This window comes from Oncorhynchus nerka, linkage group LG19, assembly GCF_034236695.1.
Source record: "Oncorhynchus nerka isolate Pitt River linkage group LG19, Oner_Uvic_2.0, whole genome shotgun sequence".
In the NCBI taxonomy this organism is placed as follows: domain Eukaryota; kingdom Metazoa; phylum Chordata; class Actinopteri; order Salmoniformes; family Salmonidae; genus Oncorhynchus; species Oncorhynchus nerka.
In genome coordinates, this window is record NC_088414.1 from 48,369,713 (window position 1) to 48,393,712 (window position 24,000).

The 24,000-nt window shown below is 48.0% G+C and overlaps 1 protein-coding gene across 1 annotated transcript in view; it reads right to left on the minus strand.

The window, feature by feature from the left end:
- The window catches only part of LOC135562556 (protocadherin Fat 3), a gene marked incomplete at its 5' end in the record, with an annotated part of 349,011 nt that overhangs the window by 8,108 nt on the left and 316,903 nt on the right, over nt 1-24,000 (minus strand). Inside the window, 5 exon segments of the mRNA XM_065005063.1 lie at nt 2,389-2,448; nt 12,750-12,845; nt 20,648-20,650; nt 21,239-21,476; nt 23,164-23,703. Of these exon segments, the coding sequence (XP_064861135.1) occupies nt 2,389-2,448; nt 12,750-12,845; nt 20,648-20,650; nt 21,239-21,476; nt 23,164-23,703 (937 nt within the window).

Genomic DNA, 24,000 nt, shown 5'->3' on the forward strand with positions numbered 1-24,000 from the left:
TTAACTACCGGTCATTAACTACCGGTCATTAACTACCGGTCATTCACTACCGGTCATTAACTACCGTTCATTAACTACCTGTCGTTAACTACCGGTCATTCACTACCGGTCATTAACTACCGTTCATTAACTACCTGTCGTTAACTACCTGTCATTAACTACCGGTCATTAACTACAACTCATTAACTAACTGTCATTAACTACCGTTCATTAACTACCGGTCATTGACTACCTGTCGTTAACTACCTGTCGTTAACTACCTGTTGTTAACTACCGGTCATTAACTACCGGTCATTAACTACAACTCATTAACTACCTGTCATTAACTACCGTTCATTAACTACCTGTCATTAACTACCTGTCATTAACTACCTGTCATTAACTACTGGTCATTAACTACCGGTCATTAACTACTGGTCATTAACTTCCGGTCATTAACTACAGTTCATTTACTACCTGTCATTAACTACCGGGAATTAACTACCGGTCATTAACTACTGGTCATTAACTACCGGTCATTAACTACCTGTCATTAACTACCTGTCATTCATTACCGGTCATTCACTACCGGTAATAACTACCTGTCATTAACTACCTGTCATTACCTACCGGTCATTAACTACATGTCATTAGTAGCCTAGTGGTTAGAGCGTTGGACTAGTAACCGAAAGGTTGCAAGTTCAAATCCCCGAGCTGACAAGGTACAAATCTGTCGTTCTGCCCCTGAACAGGCAGTTAACCCACTGTTCCTAGGCCATCATTGAAAATAAGAATTTGTTCTTAACTGACTTGCCTAGTAAAATAAAGGTAAAAAAAAACAACATGTCATTAACTACTGGTCATTAACTACCGGTCATTAACTACCGGTCATTAACTACTGGTCATTAACTACCGGTCATTAACTTCCGGTCATTAACTTCCGGTCATTAACTACTGGTCATTAACTACTGGTCATTAACTACAACTAATTAACTACTGGTCATTAACTACTGGTCATTAACTACTGGTCATTAACTACTGGTCATTAACTACTGGTCATTAACTACCGGTCATTAACTACTGGTCATTAACTACTGGTCATTAACTACCGGTCATTAACTACCGGTCATTAACTACCGGTCATTAACTACCGGTCATTAACTACCGGTCATTAACTACCGGTCATTAACTACCGGTCATTAACTACTGGTTATTAACTACCTGTCATTAACTACCGATCATTAACTACCGGTCGTTAACTACCGGTCATTACCTACCTGTCATTAACTACCGGTCATTACCTACCTGTCGTTAACTACCGGTCATTACCTACCTGTCGTTAACTACCGGTCATTACCTACCTGTCATTAACTACCGGTCATTACCTACCTGTCATTAACTACCGGTCATTACCTACCTGTCGTTAACTACCGGTCATTACCTACCTGTCGTTAACTACCGGTCATTACCTACCTGTCGTTAACTACCTGTCGTTAACTACCTGTCGTTATCTGAAAGCCAGGCCTCCAATAAGCAAATCTTCTGATTAGAGGCATGCCACCTCTAAAATATATTATAAAATATATTATTATTCCGGTTTAACTTTTACACAGGGGTTCATATGAAATCCTTTTTCAGAGGGGTTCCTCGAGGAACCTTGTTCAACCGGAAAGGTTCTGCCAGTGTGGCAACCCAAAAAGGTTCTGCCAGGCACCTTTACATCTAAGAGTGTACGGGACACATCCCTTGTGTGTCCGTGTGAGAGGACAGTTACTGTAGTCTACAGTTAGTGTAGAGGACACATCTCATGTGAGAGGACAGTTACTGGAGTCTACAGTTAGTGTAGAGGACACATCTCGTGTGAGAGGACAGTTACTGGAGTCTACAGTTAGTGTAGAGGACACATCTCGTGTGAGAGGACAGTTACTGGAGTCTACAGTTAGTGTAGAGGACACATCTCGTGTGAGAGGACAGTTACTGGAGTCTACAGTTAGTGTAGAGGACACATCTCATGTGAGAGGACAGTTACTGGAGTCTACAGTTAGTGTAGAGGACACATCTCATGTGAGAGGACAGTTACTGTAGTCTACAGTTAGTGTAGAGGACACATCTCATGTGAGAGGACAGTTACTGGAGTCTACAGTTAGTGTATAGGACACATCTCATGTGAGAGGACAGTTACTGGAGTCTACAGTTAGTGTAGAGGACACATCTCATGTGAGAGGACAGTTACTGGAGTCTACAGTTAGTGTAGAGGACACATCTCATGTGAGAGGACAGTTACTGGAGTCTACAGTTAGTGTAGAGGACACATCTCATGTGAGAGGACAGTTACTGGAGTCTACAGTTAGTGTAGAGGACACATCTCATGCGAGAGGACAGTTACTGGAGTGTACAGTGCAGCAATACCTTCATTCTCTATACTGTCCACAGTATTATTCACCAGACATATTACAGTCACTATGGAGGCTGAGAGAGAGAGACAGAGAGAGGGAGAGAGACAGAGAGAGACAGAGACAGAGAGAGAGAGAGAGAGAGAGAGACAGAGAGAGGGAGAGAGACAGAGAGAGACAGAGACAGAGAGAGAGACAGAGAGCGAGACAGAGAGAGAGAGAGAGAGAGAGTGTTATCATTTCATTACTATATTCATGTATGTTAATTACTATTAACCTGCATGAACATTGTTCATAAACACATGTAAGTACATGCGACTCTGTGTGTGTGTGTGCCTGTGTGTGTGTGTGTGCCTGTGTGTGTGTGTGTGTGCCTGTGTGTGTGTGTGTGTCATGTGACATGACAGGTGGTTGACAACACAACATAATAAAAATAATCCATAACATTTTGGAACAGAAACAACGTTTTTAATCTCAAACCTTCAAATCTCTTATCCCCCAACATGTGGACAATTAGTGGGACCCTCCTTAACCACACAACTGAATTATTAACGGCCTTAAATTAAGGCACTTTAAAACATTTTGTTCATTCATTTGTACGATAGCCCATTTTGACTTTGTGTCTTTGGTAACTAGTGGCAACCATAAATTAACAAGACAAAATGGATCTTCTCTTTTCCGGCAAAACTATCACATCTCTCCCTGACTACTTCCCAAATTGCATCCTATTCCCTACATAGTGCACTACTTTTGACCAGAGTACTATGGGCCCTGATTGAAAGTAGTGCACTATATAGGGAATACGGTGCAATTTGAGACCAGACTGGATGCTCTCGATTTGCATCTGTAAACATTTGTGAGGGTTTTAGGTGCCAAGCCACATTTCTTTAAGTTAAGTGGTGACATTTGGATGAATAGTGGAGTGGAGCAGATGGACAAACAAAAAGAGAAGAAACATAAAGGTGGTGCTGAAAAGCAGAGAGAGAAGAAGAGGTTGAAGTCCCTTGAGGCGGATGCAGGCAAATGTTTTAAAATAACAAATTGTTCATTTGGCGCCGTTACCAGTCAATCATCTCAGACTAGTGAGTCTGAAGGCACTGGCAGTAGAGGGGAGAGAGAGCTGCCCATTGTTGAGCCCAGCGATACCAGTTCAACTGTTAGTCAAGGTTTTGCAGCTGAAGCGATAAGACAGAAGACAATAGGGATAAGATAAGCAACGTTTGGGTTTGGCTAGCTGGCTATTTAGCTATATCGGGTGCCTTTTGTTGAAACAAGCACTCGTCAATGTCACTTTTCGTGAACCGACCAATCACAGCCTGGATGGGGCGGGACATTAAAAAAAAGTTTGAGGTGCTACAGCAAACGTTGGAAATGTCGAACTCATTGTTCTGCATGAATGATTCTGATTATTGACAGGTTAGTACTTGGCTGTCACAACCTGACCATAGTTTGCTTTGTATGTTCTATGTTTTGTTTGGTCATCTGAGTGGGCATTCTATGTTGTGTGTCTAGTTTGTCTGTTTCTGTGTTTGGGCCTGATATGGTTCTCAATCAGAGGCAGGTGTTAGTCGTTGTCTCTGATTGGGAGCCATATTTAGGTATCCCTGTTTGGTGTTGGGTTTTGTGGGTGATTGTTCCTGTCTCTGTGTTTGTTACACCAGATAGGGCTGTTTTGTGGGTGATTGTTCCTGTCTTTGTGTTTGTTACACCAGATAGGGCTGTTTTGTGGGTGATTGTTCCTGTCTTTGTGTTTGTTACACCAGATAGGGCTGTTTTGTGGGTGATTGTTCCTGTCTTTGTGTTTGTTACACCAGATAGGGCTGTTTTGTGGGTGATTGTTCCTGTCTTTGTGTTTGTTACACCAGATTGGGCTGTTTTGTGGGTGATTGTTCCTGTCTTTGTGTTTGTTACACCAGATAGGGCTGTTTTGTGGGTGATTGTTCCTGTCTTTGTGTTTGTTACACCAGATAGGGCTGTTTTCAGTTTTTCACGTTTCTTGTTTTTTGTATATTGTTCTATTGTCATCTTTATTAAAGATGTATCACAATAACCTGCGTTTTGGTCCGCCTCTCCTTCACCACAGGAAAACCCTTACAGTCATCTTTATTAAAGATGTATCACAATAACCTGCGTTTTGGTCCGCCTCTCCTTCACCACAGGAAAACCCTTACAGTCATCTTTATTAAAGATGTATCACAATAACCTGCGTTTTGGTCCGCCTCTCCTTCAACACAGGAAAACCCTTACAGTCATCTTTATTAAAGATGTATCACAATAACCTGCGTTTTGGTCCGCCTCTCCTTCACCACAGGAAAACCCTTACAGTCATCTTTATTAAAGATGTATCACAATAACCTGCGTTTTGGTCCGCCTCTCCTTCAACAGAAGAAAGCCGTGACATTGGCATTAACAAACTAGAGACTAACCACCAATGTAGACCATTTTTCTTGCACAATGACAGAAACAAAACCTACAAAAATGATAAATGTTGGTTGGGTATTTCTTAAACTGCTATATTGTCCAATTGGAATTAATATTACCACTAGTATGATATTAATTGGACAATATAGCAGTTTAAGAAATACACAACCAACATTTATCATTTTTGTAGGTGGACAAACAAAATGGTATACTATTATATGAATATACTAACATATAATTCATATATTCATATTATACAAACATTATACTATTATATTAACATTATACTTTTCTATTTAATGTTATAATATTATACTAATTTACTAATTACTTGAGGATGGTGTATCTGCAGTGGACAGGTGTAGATTGAGGATGGTGTATCTGCAGTGGACAGATGTAGGTTGAGGATGGTGTATCTGCAGTGGACAGATGTAGGTTGAGGATGGTGTATCTGCAGTGGACAGATGTAGGTTGAGGATGGTGTATCTGCAGTGGACAGATATCCAGGTTGAGGATGGTGTATCTGCAGTGGACAGATGTAGGTTGAGGATGGTGTATCTGCAGTGGACAGATGTAGATTGAGGATGGTGTATCTGCAGTGGACAGATATCCAGGTTGAGGATGGTGTATCTGCAGTGGACAGATGTAGGTTGAGGATGGTGTATCTGCAGTGGACAGATGTAGGTTGAGGATGGTGTATCTGCAGTGGACAGATATCCAGGTTGAGGATGGTGTATCTGCAGTGGACAGATGTAGGTTGAGGATGGTGTATCTGCAGTGGACAGATGTAGGTTGAGGATGGTGTATCTGCAGTGGACAGATATCCAGGTTGAGGATGGTGTATCTGCAGTGGACAGATGTAGATTGAGGATGGTGTATCTGCAGTGGACAGATGTAGATTGAGGATGGTGTATCTGCAGTGGACAGATATCCAGGTTGAGGATGGTGTATCTGCAGTGGACAGATGTAGGTTGAGGATGGTGTATCTGCAGTGGACAGATGTAGGTTGATGGTGTATCTGCAGTGGACAGATATCCAGGTTGGATGGTGTATCTGCAGATGTAGGTTGAGGTGGACAGATGTAGATTGAGGATGGTGTATCTGCAGTGGACAGATATCCAGGTTGAGGATGGTGTATCTGCAGTGGACAGATGTAGGTTGAGGATGGTGTATCTGCAGTGGACAGATGTAGGTTGAGGATGGTGTATCTGCAGTGGACAGATGTAGGTTGAGGATGGTGTATCTGCAGTGGACAGGTGTAGATTGAGGATGGTGTATCTGCAGTGGACAGATATCCAGGTTGAGGATGGTGTATCTGCAGTGGACAGATATCCAGGTTGAGATGGTTGATCTGCAGTGGGATGTAGGTTGAGGATGTATCTGCAGTGGACAGGTGTAGATTGAGGATGGTGTATCTGCAGTGGACAGATATCCAGGTTGAGGATGGTGTATCTGCAGTGGACAGATGTAGGTTGAGGATGGTGTATCTGCAGTGGACAGATGTAGGTTGAGGATGGTGTATCTGCAGTGGACAGGTGTAGATGGACAGGTGTAGGTTGAGGATGGTGTATCTGCAGGTGGACAGGTGTAGGTTGAGGATGGTGTATCTGCAGTGGACAGATATCCAGGTTGAGGATGGTGTATCTGCAGTGGACAGGTGTAGATTGAGGAGGATGGTGTTATCTGCAGTGGACAGATGTAGGTTGAGATATCCAGGTTGAGGATGGTGTATCTGTAGGTTGAGGAGTGGACAGATGTGGACAGGTTGAGGATGGTGTATCTGCAGTGGACAGGTGTAGATTGAGGATGGTGTATCTGCAGTGGACAGATATCCAGGTTGAGGATGGTGTATCTGCAGTGGACAGATGTAGGTTGAGGATGGTGTATCTGCAGTGGACAGGTGTAGATTGAGGATGGTGTATCTGCAGTGGACAGATATCCAGGTTGAGGATGGTGTATCTGCAGTGGACAGATGTAGGTTGAGGATGGTGTATGGACCAGGTGTAGATTGAGGATGGTGTATCTGCAGTGGACAGGTGTAGGATTGAGGATGGTGTATCTGCAGTGGACAGATATCCAGGTTGAGGATGGTGTATCTGCAGTGGACATGGTGTATCTGTAGTGTAGATTGAGGATTGTATCTGCAGTGGACAGATATCCATGGTGTATCTGCAGTGGACAGATGTAGGTTGAGGATGGTGTATCTGCAGTGGACAGGTGTAGATTGAGGATGGTGTATCTGCAGTGGACAGATGTAGGTTGAGGATGGTGTATCTGCAGTGGACAAATATCCAGGTTGAGGATGGTGTATCTGCAGTGGACAGATATCCAGGTTGAGGATGGTGTATCTGCAGTGGACAGATATCCAGGTTGAGAATGGTGTATCTGCAGTGGACAGATATCCAGGTTGAGAATGGTGTATCTGCAGTGGACAGATATCCAGGTTGAGGATGGTGTATCTGCAGTGGACAGATATCCAGGTTGAGGATGGTGTATCTGCAGTGGACAGATATCCAGGTTGAGGATGGTGTATCTGCAGTGGACAGATGTAGGTTGAGGATGGTGTATCTGCAGTGGACAGATATCCAGGTTGAGGATGGTGTATCTGCAGTGGACAGATGTAGGTTGAGGATGGTGTATCTGCAGTGGACAGATATCCAGGTTGAGGATGGTGTATCTGCAGTGGACATATGTAGGTTGAGGATGGTGTATCTGCAGTGGACAGGTGTAGATTGAGGATGGTGAATCTGCAGTGGACAGATATCCAGGTTGAGGATGGTGTATCTGCAGTGGACAGATGTAGGTTGAGGATGGTGTTTCTGCAGTGGACAGATATCCAGGTTGAGGATGGTGTATCTGCAGTGGACAGATGTAGGTTGAGGATGGTGTATCTGCAGTGGACAGATATCCAGGTTGAGGATGGTGTATCTGCAGTGGACAGATATCCAGGTTGAGGATGGTGTATCTGCAGTGGACAGATATCCAGGTTGAGGATGGTGTATCTGCAGTGGACAGATGTAGGTTGAGGATGGTGTATCTGCAGTGGACAGATGTAGATTGAGTCAGAGCCAGGTTGCCACTGCCACCTCAATTTTTGTATTATTTTAAGAGACCGAAGACCTAGATATGTTTTTTTAGTTTCCACCCCCAACAAAAGTGTAAAAAAAAAGTCTGTGGTGCACAATGTTTTCTTTTGTAAAGATGGAACCGACAGGAAGTGGCTCCTCATACAGTGAAGAGAACCATGCTTTATTCTGCATTTTGCAAAAGCCCACAGAGAACAGCACTTTCATGAATATGCAACGACAGACTGGAAGCATATCCATCAGAGAGTGAAAGAGCATTATGCAAAGAGGTTATGCTGAGGCCTACTTTCTATGGTCCTCCAAAGGTAACACTGAGAGCCTGTTCATCGGTAGTCGGCATGTCTGCTCATAGAGAGCAAAGTGCGCAGAAGAAGGCAAGTGCTCGAGAGCATTATAGATGTTGTTAAAGGCAAGAGGGGGTCTGAGCTACAGAGGCATGCGGTCTGAAAGCAGTTTATACGCTAGATGACAGCAGCGTTGACCATGGCAACTTCTTTAGAGATGATCGTTCTGCTGGGAATGTACGACCTGTGTGTGAAAGAGCATCTGACTGCCTGTAGAGAGGAAAGCAGGACACTGCCTGTGTCAAGAAAAGGGCAGAGGCTCTCTAACCACTCTGTTATCAAAAGGACTACCATCGATAACGCCACTACCACCATCATCTAACCACTCTGTTATCAAAAGGACTACCATCGATAACGTCACTACCATCATCATCTAACCACTCTGTTATCAAAAGGACTACCATCGATAACGTCACTACCATCATCATCTAACCACTCTGTTATCAAAAGGACTACCACCGATAACGTCACTACCATCATCATCTAACCACTCTGTTATCAAAAGGACTACCATCGATAACGTCACTACCATCATCATCTAACCACTCTGTTATCAAAAGGACTACCATCGATAACGTCACTACCACCATCATCTAACCACTCTGTTATCAAAAGGACTACCATCGATAACGTCACTACCACCATCCAACACACAATGCAAGTGACATCCAGGAAGCTGGTATGTTTTCAGTCCAGATTGACGCAGGACATCTAACAACACAAGATCGATGCTCTGTCATAGTCAGATATGTGACAAACGTCGTCCAATGAGAGGCTTGTGGCTTGTGGTGAAAATGCGAGGCATCCACTGGACAATACTTTGTAAAGGTACTGAGTGAAGTTCTGGAAAACATGAAGCTTGACATCAGCAAGTGCATTGGCATTTCCACTGATGTAGCCTCCGGTATGTAAGGCCAGGATAAAGGCTTCTCTGCACTGCTCCCTGCAAAGTCCACCAATCAGATGCAGGTGTGGTGCTCTGCACTCCATTTTAACCTTGTTTTCGCAGACTCAACAGAGAGTGTCTTGGTACGTGGGTCACTTTTTTCTCTCATTAACAACATAGCTGTGTTTTTCCACGAATCCTACCAGAGGATTCACTAGCATCACTACTCTGGACGGTTCTGACTTAGAATACGTGGACGAGTATAAATACCTAGGTGTCTGGTTAGACTGTAAACTCTCCTTCGAGACTCATATTAAGCATCTCCAATCCAAAATTAAATCTAGAATCGGCTTCCTATTTCGCAACAAAGCCTCATTCACTCATGCTGACTCATCCAGACTGACTGCAGGACACCAGCTCCTAACAGCATCCAGGCTGACTGCAGGACACCAGCTCCTAGCACAGCATCCAGGCTGACTGCAGGACACCAGCTCCTAACAGCATCCAGGCTGACTGCAGGACACCAGCTCCTAACAGCATCCAGGCTGACTGCAGGACACCAGCTCCTAACAGCATCCAGACTGACTGCAGGACACCAGCTCCTAGCACAGCATCCCGACTGACTGCAGGACACCAGCTCCTAACAGCATCCAGGCTGATTGCAGGACACCAGCTCCTAACAGCATCCAGACTGACTGCAGGACACCAGCTCCTAACAGCATCCAGACTGACTGCAGGACACCAGCTCCTAACAGCGTCCAGACTGACATGAGGACACCAGCTCCTAATAGCTACCAGGCTGACTGCAGGACACCAGCTCCTAATAGCTACCAGGCTGACTGCAGGACACCAGCTCCTAACAGCATCCAGACTGACTGCAGGACACCAGCTCCTAACAGCATCCAGGCTGACTGCAGGACACCAGCTCCTAACAGCATCCAGGCTGACTGCAGGACACCAGGTCCTAACAGCATCCAGACTGACTGCAGGACACCAGCTCTTAACAGCATCCAAGCTGACTGTAGGACACCAGCTCCTAACAGCATCCAAGCTGACTGCAGGACACCAGCTCCTAACAGCATCCAGACTGACTACAGGACACCAGGTCCTAACAGCATCCAGGCGGACTGCAGGACACCAGCTCCTAACACAGCATCCAGGCTGACTGTAGGACACCAGCTCCTAACAGCATCCAGACTGATTGCAGGACACCAGCTCCTAACACAGCATCCAGGCTGACTGCAGGACACCAGCTCCTAACAGCATCCAGACTGACTACAGGACACCAGGTCCTAACAGCATCCAGACTGACTACAGGACACCAGGTCCTAACAGCATCCAGACTGACTACAGGACACCAGGTCCTAACAGCATCCAGACTGACTACAGGACACCAGGTCCTAACAGCATCCAGACTGACTACAGGACACCAGGTCCTAACAGCATCCAGACTGACTACAGGACACCAGGTCCTAACAGCATCCAGACTGACTACAGGACACCAGGTCCTAACAGCATCCAGACTGACTACAGGACACCAGGTCCTAACAGCATCCAGACTGACTACAGGACACCAGGTCCTAACAGCATCCAGACTGACTACAGGACACCAGGTCCTAACAGCATCCAGGCGGACTGCAGGACACCAGCTCCTAACACAGCATCCATGCTGACTGCAGGACACCAGCTCCTAGCACAGCATCCATAGTAATATAATGTATTTCTGTCGTTGACAGTGTTGTTGTCTTCTATCTTTTGGTATTCTTGTTTAAGTTTATTTTATCGCAACACACTGATTCCCTTTGCTTGTATAGCTTACGGTGGCCATATCTCTGGAGATCTGTTGTAAGCTGCTCTTGTACCTTTTGAGTCAGCCCAGAGAGCAGAGAGCAAGTAAGGTCTCCTCTAAAGTCCAGGATTCATTCATTTTCAATTTATTTCAGCCCAGAGCCCAGAGAGCAAGCAAGGTCTCCTCTAAAGTCCAGGATTCATTCATTTTCAATTTATTTCAGCCCAGAGCCCAGAGAGCAAGTAAGGTCTCCTCTAAAGTCCAGGATTCATTCATTTTCAATTTATTTCAGCCCAGAGCCCAGAGAGCAAGTAAGGTCTCCTCTAAAGTCCAGGATTCATTCATTTTCCATTTATTTCAGCCCAGAGCCCAGAGAGCAAGCAAGGTCTCCTCTAAAGTCCAGGATTCATTCATTTTCCATTTATTTCAGCCCAGAGCCCAGAGAGCAAGTAAGGTCTCCTCTAAAGTCCAGGATTCATTCATTTTCAATTTATTTTGTTATTATTTCTCGTATCTTGTCGTTGTATCTGAAATATTAGCTAAGTTAGCTAGCTTTAGTTGTAAATAATGGTAATGGAACTTTGTTACTATGACAACGACGATGTGGAACCCCGCCCCTCAGTACACTTTACAAGCGAGCCAGGACTAAGTCTTTTCTATTGGCCCACATGAACAGAACCGCACCCAAATGTAATAAAAAAACAGACCCACCAGTACCAGCTCGGGTACGGTATGGTTCAGTACCTAGGTGGAAAAACACTATTAGTCAGTATGAACTAGCTAGTGTTTGCGAGAATATGAACTAGCTAGTGTTAGCGTGTATATACTATCTAGTGTTTGCGAGAATATAATCTATCTAGTGTTAGCGTGTATATACTAGCTAGTGTTAGCGAGAATATGATCTAGCTAGTGTTAGTCAGTATGAACTAGCTAGTGTTAACGTGTATATACTAGCTAGTGTTAGCGTGTATATACTAGCTAGTGTTAATCAGTATGAAGTAGCTAGTGTTAGCGAGTATGAACTAGCTAGTGTTAGCGAGAATATGATCTAGCTAGTGTTAGCGTGTATATACTAGCTAGTGTTAGCGTGTATATACTCGCTAGTGTTAGCGAGTATATACTAGCTAGTGTTAATCAGTATGAACTAGCTAGTGTTGGCGAGTATATACTAGCTAGTGTTAGTCAGTATGAACTAGCTAGTGTTAGCGTGTATATACTAGCTAGTGTTACTCAGTATGAACTAGCTAGTGTTAGCGAGTATATACTAGTTAGTGTTAGCGTGTATATACTAGCTAGTGTTAGCGAGAATATGATCTAGCTAGTGTTAGCGTGTATATACTCGCTAGTGTTAGCGTGTATATACTAGCTAGTGTTAGCGTGTATATACTCGCTAGTGTTAGCGAGTATATACTAGCTAGTGTTAATCAGTATGAACTAGCTAGTGTTGGCGAGTATATACTAGCTAGTGTTAGTCAGTATGAACTAGCTAGTGTTAGCGAGTATATACTAGTTAGTGTTAGCGTGTATATACTAGTTAGTGTTAGCGTGTATATACTAGCTAGTGTTACTCAGTATGAACTAGCTAGTGTTAGCGTGTATATACTAGTTAGTGTTAGCGAGTATATACTAGCTAGTGTTAGCGAGTATATACTAGTTAGTGTTAGCGTGTATATACTAGCTAGTGTTACTCAGTATGAACTAGCTAGTGTTAGCGTGTATATACTAGCTAGTGTTACTCAGTATGAACTAGCTAGTGTTAGCGTGTATATACTAGTTAGTGTTAGCGTGTATATACTAGCTAGTGTTAGCGAGAATATGATCTAGCTCGCGTGAGCGTCAGACTTGTCTTACCGTTGTCATCGAAGGAGTCTGAGGTGTAGGAGCTGAGAGAGAGAGCTTCAGATGTACTGTCTGAGAAACACGGCACCTCTTCTACCAGATCCTCCACTGTAGACAGACAGGAGAGAGAGGGTCAGAGTGTGTGTGTGTGTGTGTGTGTGTGACAATAAATACTACAACAAACACAGCACAGAACAGTGACAGTTAAAAGACTGAAAGGCACATGGAGTCTCTCTTGTCGTGATTTGTGTTTTGTCCTATATTCATATTTATTTATTTATTTTTAATCCCAGCTTCTGACCCCGCAGGAGGCCTCTTAACTGACTTGCCTAGTTAAATAAAGGTTAAATCAAATAAAATTTCAAAAAATGATGCTACTCTTCTCAGTGCATACACACCAATGTTACCATCTGAAAATCAGGCAAACTACTTCCACCAGTCACTAGATGAGGCCCTTCACCGCATCCCCGGGAATGACAAGATGTTTCTGCTGGGTGACTTCAACGCTAGGTTGGGAAAAAACAACAGGATACGGAGAGGAGAGCTGGGTGACTTCAACGCTAGGTTGGGACAAAACAACAGGATACGGAGCGGTGTGCTGGGTAGGCATGGTGTTGGCCAGGTCAATGAGAACAGCGTGAGACTGCTAACTCTGTGTTGATCACGATCTCATCGTCACTAACACCTTGTTCCAGCTGAAGAACAAATATAAAACATCATGGATGCCCCCCACGCTCCAAACACTGGCCCCTGATTGGCTACATCATAGATGCCCCCACGCTCCAAACACTGGCCCCTGATTGACTACATCATAGATGCCCCCCACGCTCCAAACACTGGCCCCTGATTGACTACATCATAGATGCCCCCATGCTCCAAACACTGGCCCCTGATTGACTACGTCATGGATGCTCCAAACACTGGCCCCTGATTGGCTACATCATGGATGCCCCCACGCTCCAAACACTGGTCCCTGATTGGCTACATCATAGATGCCCCCACGCTCCAAACACTGGCCCCTGATTGGCTACATCATAGATGCCCCCACGCTCCACCTGGCCCCTCATAGATGCCCCCACGCTCCAAACACTGGCCCCTGATTGGCTACATCATAGATGCCCCCACGCTCCAAACACTGGCCCCTGATTGACTACATCATAGATGCCCCCACGCTCCAAACACTGGCCCCTGATTGGCTACATCATAGATGCCCCCATGCTCCAAACACTGGCCCCTGATTGGCTACATCATAGATGCTCCAAACACTGGCCCCTGATTGGCTACATCATGGATGCCCCCACGCTCCAAACACTGGTCCCTGATTGGCTACATCATAGATGCCCCCACGCTCCAAACACTGGCCCCTGATTGGCTACATCATAGATGCCCCCACGCTCCAAACACTGGCCCCTGATTGACTACATCATAGATGCCCCCACGCTCCAAACACTGGCCCCTGATTGGCTACATCATAGATGCCCCCATGCTCCAAACACTGGCCCCTGATTGGCTACATCATAGATGCTCCAAACACTGGCCCCTGATTGGCTACATCATGGATGCCCCCACGCTCCAAACACTGGTCCCTGATTGGCTACATCATAGATGCCCCCACGCTCCAAACACTGGCCCCTGATTGGCTACATCATAGATGCCCCCCACGCTCCAAACACTGGCCCCTGATTGACTACATCATGGATGCCCCCACCCTCCAAACACTGGCCCCTGATTGACTACATCATAGATGCCCCCCACGCTCCAAACACTGGCCCCTGATTGGCTACATCATAGATGCCCCCACGCTCCATACACTGGCCCCTGATTGACTACATCATGGATGCCCCCACGCTCCAAACACTGGCCCCTGATTGGCTACATCATAGATGCCCCCACGCTCCAAACACTGGCCCCTGATTGACTACATCATAGATGCCCCCACGCTCCAAACACTGGCCCCTGATTGACTACATCATAGATGCCCCCACGCTCCAGACACTGGCCCCTGATTGACTACATCATAGATGCCCCCACGCTCCAAACACTGGCCCCTGATTGGCTACATCATAGATGCCCCCACGCCCCAAAACGGGCCCCTGATTGACTACATCATGGATGCCCCCACGCTCCAAACACTGGCCCCTGATTGACTACATCATGGATGCCCCCACACTCCAAACACTGGTACCTGATTGGCTTCATCATAGATGCCCCCCACGCTCCAAACACTGGCCCCTGATTGGCTACATCATAGATGCCCCCACGCTCCAAACACTGGCCCCTGATTGACTACATCATAGATGCCCCCCACGCTCCAAACACTGGCCCCTGATTGACTACATCATAGATGCCCCCACGCTCCAAACACTGGCCCCTGATTGGCTACATCATAGATGCCCCCACGCTCCAGACACTGGCCCCTGATTGACTACATCATAGATGCCCCCACGCTCCAAACACTGGCCCCTGATTGGCTACATCATAGATGCCCCCACACCCCAAAACGGGCCCCTGATTGACTACATCATGGATGCCCCCACGCTCCAAACACTGGTGCCTGATTGGCTACATCATAGATGCCCCCACGCTCCAAACACTGGTACCTGATTTGCTTCATCATAGATGCCCCCACGCTCCAAACACTGGCCCCTGATTGGCTACATCATAGATGCCCCCACGCCCCAAAACGGGCCCCTGATTGACTACATCATAGATGCTCCAAACACTGGCCCCTGATTGACTACGTCATGGATGCCCCCCACGCTCCAAACACTGGCCCCTGATTGGCTACATCATGGATGCCCCCCACGCTCCAAACACTGGCCCCTGATTGGCTACATCATGGATGCCCCCACGCTCCAAACACTGGCCCCTGATTGGCTACATCATAGATGCCCCCACGCTCCAAACACTGGCCCCTGATTGACTACATCATGGATGCCCCCACGCTCCAAACACTGGCCCCTGATTGGCTACATCATGGATGCTCCAAACACTGGCCCCTGATTGACTACATCATGGATGCCCCCACGCTCCAAACAATGGCCCCTGATTGACTACATCATGGATGCCCCCACGCTCCAAACACTGGCCCCTGATTGACTACATCATAGATGCCCCCACGCTCCAAACACTGGCCCCTGATTGGCTACATCATGGATGCCCCCACGCTCCAAACACTGGCCCCTGATTGGCTACATCATAGATGCCCCCACGCTCCAAACACTGGCCCCTGATTGACTACATCATGGATGCCCCCACGCTCCAAACACTGGCCCCTGATTGGCTACATCATGGATGCCCCCACGCTCCAAACACTGGCCCCTGATTGGCTACATCATGGATGCCCCCACGCTCCAAACACTGGCCCCTGATTGACTACATCATAGATGCCCCCACGCTCCAAACACTGGCCCCTGATTGGCTACATCATAGATGCCCCCACGCTCCAAACACTGGACCTTGATTGGCTACATCATACATGCCCCCACGCTCCAAACATGCCCCCACGCTCCAGACACTGGCCCCTGATTGACTACATCATAGATGCCCCCACGCTCCAAACACTGGCCCCTGATTGGCTACATCATAGATGCCCCCACGCCCCAAAACGGGCCCCTGATTGACTACGTCATGGATGCCCCCCACGCTCCAGACACTGGCCCCTGATTGGCTTCATCATAGATGCCCCCACGCTCCAAACACTGGCCCCTGATTGACTACATCATAGATGCCCCCACACTCCAAACACTGGTACCTGATTGGCTTCATCATAGATGCCCCCACGCTCCAAACACTGGCCCCTGATTGGCTACATCATAGATGCCCCCACTGGCCCCTGATTGACTACATCAAACGCTCCAAACACTGGCCCCTGATTGACTACATCATGGATGCCCCCACGCTCCAAACACTGGCCCCTGATTGACTACATCATAGATGCCCCCACGCTCCAAACACTGGCCCCTGATTGGCTACATCATAGATGCCCCCACGCCCCAAAACGGGCCCCTGATTGACTACATCATAGATGCCCCCATGCTCCAAACACTGGCCCCTGATTGGCTACATCATAGATGCTCCAAACACTGGCCCCTGATTGGCTACATCATGGATGCCCCCACGCTCCAAACACTGGTCCCTGATTGGCTACATCATAGATGCCCCCACGCTCCAAACACTGGCCCCTGATTGGCTACATCATAGATGCCCCCACGCTCCAAACACTGGCCCCTGATTGACTACATCATAGATGCCCCCACGCTCCAAACACTGGCCCCTGATTGGCTACATCATAGATGCCCCCATGCTCCAAACACTGGCCCCTGATTGGCTACATCATAGATGCTCCAAACACTGGCCCCTGATTGGCTACATCATGGATGCCCCCACGCTCCAAACACTGGTCCCTGATTGGCTACATCATAGATGCCCCCACGCTCCAAACACTGGCCCCTGATTGGCTACATCATAGATGCCCCCCACGCTCCAAACACTGGCCCCTGATTGACTACATCATGGATGCCCCCACCCTCCAAACACTGGCCCCTGATTGACTACATCATAGATGCCCCCCACGCTCCAAACACTGGCCCCTGATTGGCTACATCATAGATGCCCCCACGCTCCATACACTGGCCCCTGATTGACTACATCATGGATGCCCCCACGCTCCAAACACTGGCCCCTGATTGGCTACATCATAGATGCCCCCACGCTCCAAACACTGGCCCCTGATTGACTACATCATAGATGCCCCCACGCTCCAAACACTGGCCCCTGATTGACTACATCATAGATGCCCCCACGCTCCAGACACTGGCCCCTGATTGACTACATCATAGATGCCCCCACGCTCCAAACACTGGCCCCTGATTGGCTACATCATAGATGCCCCCACGCCCCAAAACGGGCCCCTGATTGACTACATCATGGATGCCCCCACGCTCCAAACACTGGCCCCTGATTGACTACATCATGGATGACTACATCCCCCACACTCCAAACACTGGTACCTGATTGGCTTCATCATAGATGCCCCCACGCTCCAAACACTGGCCCCTGATTGGCTACATCATAGATGCCCCCACGCTCCAAACACTGGCCCCTGATTGACTACATCATAGATGCCCCCACGCTCCAAACACTGGCCCCTGATTGACTGACATCATAGATGCCCCCACGCTCCAAACACTGGCCCCTGATTGGCTACATCATAGATGCCCCCACGCTCCAGACACTGGCCCCTGATTGACTACATCCTAGATGCTACCCCACGCTCCAAACACTGGCCCCTGATTGGCTACATCATAGATGCCCCCACACCCCAAAACGGGCCCCTGATTGACTACATCATGGATGCCCCCACGCTCCAAACACTGGTGCCTGATTGGCTACATCATAGATGCCCCCACGCTCCAAACACTGGTACCTGATTGGCTTCATCATAGATGCCCCCACGCTCCAAACACTGGCCCCTGATTGGCTACATCATAGATGCCCCCATGCCCCAAAACGGGCCCCTGATTGACTACATCATAGATGCTCCAAACACTGGCCCCTGATTGACTACGTCATGGATGCCCCCACGCTCCAAACACTGGCCCCTGATTGGCTACATCATGGATGCCCCCACGCTCCAAACATGCTCCAAACACTGGCCCCTGATTGGCTACATCATGGATGCCCCCACGCTCCAAACACTGGCCCCTGATTGGCTACATCATAGATGCCCCCACGCTCCAAACACTGGCCCCTGATTGACTACATCATGGATGCCCCCACGCTCCAAACACTGGCCCCTGATTGGCTACATCATGGATGCTCCAAACACTGGCCCCTGATTGACTACATCATGGATGCCCCCACGCTCCAAACAATGGCCCCTGATTGACTACATCATGGATGCCCCCACGCTCCAAACACTGGCCCCTGATTGACTACATCATAGATGCCCCCACGCTCCAAACACTGGCCCCTGATTGGCTACATCATGGATGCCCCCACGCTCCAAACACTGGCCCCTGATTGGCTACATCATAGATGCCCCCACGCTCCAAACACTGGCCCCTGATTGGCTTCATCTAGACATCATGATTGATGCCCAAACACTGGCTCCAAACACTGGCCCCTGATTGGCTACATCATGGATGCCCCCACGCTCCAAACACTGGCCCCTGATTGGCTACATCATGGATGCCCCCACGCTCCAAACACTGGCCCCTGATTGACTACATCATAGATGCCCCCACGCTCCAAACACTGGCCCCTGATTGGCTACATCATAGATGCCCCCACGCTCCAAACACTGGACCTTGATTGGCTACATCATACATGCCCCCACGCTCCAGACACTGGCCCCTGATTGACTACATCATAGATGCCCCCACGCTCCAAACACTGGCCCCTGATTGGCTACATCATAGATGCCCCCGCCCAAAACTGGCCCCTGAAAACGGGCCCCCACGCCCCTGATTGGATGCCCCCACGCTCCAGACACTGGCCCCTGATTGGCTTCATCATAGATGCCCCCACGCTCCAAACACTGGCCCCTGATTGACTACATCATAGATGCCCCCACACTCCAAACACTGGTACCTGATTGGCTTCATCATAGATGCCCCCACGCTCCAAACACTGGCCCCTGATTGGCTACATCATAGATGCCCCCACGCCCCAAAACGGGCCCCTGATTGACTACATCATGGATGCCCCCACGCTCCAAACACTGGCCCCTGATTGGCTACATCATAGATGCCCCCACGCTCCAAACACTGGCCCCTGATTGCTCCAAACACTGGCCCCTGACATCATGGATGCCCCCACGCTCCAAACACTGGCCCCTGATTGACTACATCATGGATGCCCGCACGCTCCAAACACTGGCCCCTGATTGGCTACATCATAGATGCCCCCCACGCTCCAAACACTGGCCCCTGATTGACTACATCATGGATGCCCCCACGCTCCAAACACTGGCCCCTGATTGACTACATCATGGATGCCCCCACGCTCCAAACACTGGCCCCTGATTGACTACATCATGGATGCCCCCACGCTTCAAAAACCCGCCCCTGATTGGCTACATCATAGATGCCCCCCACGCTCCAAACACTGGCCCCTGATTGACTACATCATGGATGCCCCCACGCTCCAAACACTGGCCCCTGATTGGCTACATCATAGATGCCCCCCACGCTCCAAACACTGGCCCCTGATTGGCTTCATCATAGATGCCCCCAAGCTCCAAACACTGGCCCCTGATTGACTACGTCACAGTGAGACGTTCTGACACTAATGACGTCCTGCTGACACGTGACATGAGGGGTACTGAATGCTGGACAGATCACCGTATGATACTGGCTAAACTCCAGGTGAGAATACGTCCCCCCAACGCCAGCAGAAGTTCAGTAAGAGGCGTCTGCACCATATCCGTCTTGAGAAAGCTGCAGTAAGGTACGAGTTCCGTCGCTCTCTCGCTGAAAGGCTGAGGGAGACTGAGCCTCTTCTGAGCACAGAGGACCTCATGGACCAGAAGTGGGCATCTATTAGCTCAGTGCTCTATCAGGCAGTGGCCCACTCCATTGGCTACAGAGGTAGGAAACATTGCGACTGGTTCGATGAGAACTCTGACACCATCACAACCTTACTGGGACAATGTGCACAAAGCGCACAGGGCTACTCTCAACAGCCCCACATCTGCTAACCTTCGCAATGTCTCATCTGCTACACTTTGCAAGCAATGGAGTGCATCACGCAAAGAAGTGCAAACAATCTTGCATGCTCTGCAGAACAAATGGTGGACGAATAAGGCACAGGAAATCCACATTTATGCAATTTCTACAACTCAACTAAAGATATCTATGGCATTAGAAGTGTCTCCATCAACCCCAGAAAACAGCTGATAGTCTGACTTTCTTGAAGGACCAAAACCAGATCCTGATGAGTTGGGTTGACCCACCAAAACCAGATCCTGATGAGGTGGGCTGATCCACCAAAACCAGATCCTGATGAGGTGGGCTGACCCACCAAAACCAGATCCTGATGAGGTGGGTTGACCCACCAAAACCAGATCCTGATGAGGTGGGCTGACCCACCAAAACCAGATCCTGATGAGGTGGGCTGACCCACCAAAACCAGATCCTGATGAGGTGGGCTGACCCACCAAAACCAGATCCTGATGAGGTGAGCTGACCCACCAAAACCAGATCCTGATGAGGTGGGTTGACCCACCAAAACCAGATCCTGATGAGGTGGGCTGACCCACCAAAACCAGATCCTGATGAGGTGGGTTGACCCACCAAAACCAGATCCTGATGAGGTGGGCTGACCCACCAAAACCAGGTGGGCTGACCCACCAAAACCAGATCCTGATAAGGTGGGCTGACCCACCAAAACCAGATCCTGATAAGGTTCTAGGTGTGTGTAGGTGTGTGTAGGTGTGTGTAGTTGTGTCTAGGTGTGTCTAGGTGTGTGCAGGTGTGTGTAGGTGTGTGTGTTCTTACCAAGAGGAGAGCTGGCTCTCTGAGTTCTCTCCAGTTCATATGCTCTCTGCTCCCACTCCTCCTCTCTTCCATCCCTCTCTCCCTGCCTCTCCCAGGGAGCTTTATGGGCGGGGTTTCGTTCTGAGTGACAGGGCGATAGGGGCTGGAGATTGGGCACCACACTACACACGGCCACGCCCCTTCTACTAGCACCGCCCAGGATGTGATGCGAGGAATCAGATGACAAGAAGCTGCTCATCTGGCGGAGACAGGGTAGAGAGGGTTAACACACATAGAGCGGTAGGAAAGTATTCAGACTTTTTACACATTGTTACATTACAGGATTAAATAAATAAAAATCCTCGGCAACACATAATGACAAAACAAGGTTTTTAAAAATGTTTGCAAATATATATATATATATATATATATATATATATATATATATAAAAAGCTGAAATACCTTATTTATACATAAGTATTCAGACCCTTTGCTATGAGACTCAACATTGGCCCAGGTGCATCCTGTTTCCATGGATCATCCTTGAGATGTTTCTACAACTTGATTGGAGTCCTATCAATATAAAGTCCCACAGTTGACAGTGCACGTCAGAGCAAAAACCAAGCCGAGACAGGATTGTGTCGAGGCACAGATCTGGGGAAGGGCACGAAAACATTTCTGCAGCATAGAAGGTCAGTGAAGAACACAGTGGCCTACATCATTATTAAATGGAAGAAATTTGGAACCAACAAGACTCCTCCTAGAGCTGAGCAATTGGGGGAGAAGGACCTTGGTCAGGGAGGTGACCAAGAACCCGATGATCACTCTGACAGAACTCTAGAGTTCCTCTGTGGATAAGGGAGAACGTTCCAGAAGGACAACCATCTCTGCAGCACTCCACCAATCAGGCCTTTATGGTAGAGTGGCCAGACGGAAGCCACTCCTCAGTAAAAGGCACATGGCAGCCCGCTTGGAGTTTGTCAAAAGACACCTAAAGGACTCTCAGACCATGAGAAACAAAATTCCTTGGTCTGATGAAACCAAGATGGAACTATTTGGCCTGAATGCCAAGCGTCATGTCTGAGAAACAAGATTCTCTGGTTTGATGAAACGCTTTGGCCTGAATGTCTGGAGGAAACCTGGCTCCATCCCAAGGGTGAAGCATATTGGTGGCAGCATCATGCTGTGGGGATGTTTTTCAGCAGCAGGGACTGGGAGACTAGGCAGGATTGAGAAAACGATGAACGGAGAAAAGTCCAGAGGGATCCTGATGGAAAACCTGTTACAGAGCACTTAGGACCTCAATCTGGGGTGAGGGACAGGACAACGACCCTAAAACCCTGACCCTAAGCACATAGCCAAGACAATGCAGGAGCGGCTTCAGGACAAGTCGCTGAATGTCCTTGAGTTGTCCAGCCAGAGCCCGGACTTGAACCCAATCAAACATCTCTGGAGAGACCTGAAAATAGCTGTGCAGCGACGCTCCCTATCTAACCTGACAGAGCTTGAGAGGATCTGCAGAGAAGAATGGGAGAAACTCCCCAAATACAGGTGTGCCAAGCTTGTAGCGTCATACCCAAGAAGACTCGAGGCTGTAGTCGATGCCAAAGATGCTTCAACAAAGTACTGAGTAAAGGGTCTGAATACTTATGTAAATGTAATTTTCCCGGTGTTTATTTGTAATAAATTTGCAAAAAATGTCTAAAGACCTGTTTTTGCTTCGTCATTATGGAGTATTGTGTGTAGATTAATGCGGAAAAAACTTTTTAATCCATTTTAGAATAAAATGTAACAAAATGTGGAAAAAGTCAAGGGGTTTGAATACTTTCTGAAGGCACTGTATAGACACACACACACACACACACACACACACACACACACACACACACACACAACACACACACACACACACACACACACACACACACACACCCGTCTACCCTACCTGACTGGTAGAGAGAGAGCTCTCGCTGGTAGCCATGTTATCGCCATCGATACCTCTCATTGCTAGGTTGTTGTTGTTGCCAGGCCAACCAGGTAGCATCGTCGTCGGGTGTGTAGTTGGCCGTACCATCACCTGAGGAGGCCCCAAACCTACCCCTCCACCTGTCACCACACCTCCACCTAGACCTCCATCTCTGTCGCCATAACTACCGACGCTGACCTCGGCAGTGCCGGGCGGTCGGGGGTCGGCAGCGACACGTACGGCTTTGAACTCGATGCCTTCTGACCCCATCCCCGTCTTTGTCAGCAGGTAGCTGGTCTCCACGGATACAGCAGACATGCCCACCCCCGTCCCGACCCCGCCCACCGCCACACCCTCCTTTGCCCCTCCTCCATCCTGGCTGAAACCACTGTCGGAGTCCTTCCTCTGGAACCTGATCTTCTTCCTGAAGATAATGTAGAGGAGGAGGAGGAGAGAGATGACGAAGATCAGGACTCCGATTCCGATGATCTCTACTGGACCCACGTAGGAGAGAGGCTCCTAGGAAGAGGAACAAATCAAATCAATTGATTACATTCATTGATATTCACAATCAGAAACACGTTTCAACAAACATCAAGAGATGAGAACGAATGGTGGTGATGTCATGACCTCAGTAAGTCTTCAATTAACAAATGATCATGTTCTCCAAGCGGTTTGTTCTCGAAACTCATACAGGCTACTGTATAGTAGTAGCCTACGCCAAAAAAAAAAGGACTAATTTTAACAAGTAGCTTTCTCACTTTGACAGGACGTAAAAAGAGCAACAAGATATCCCCCAAAAATTCACTTCAGAAT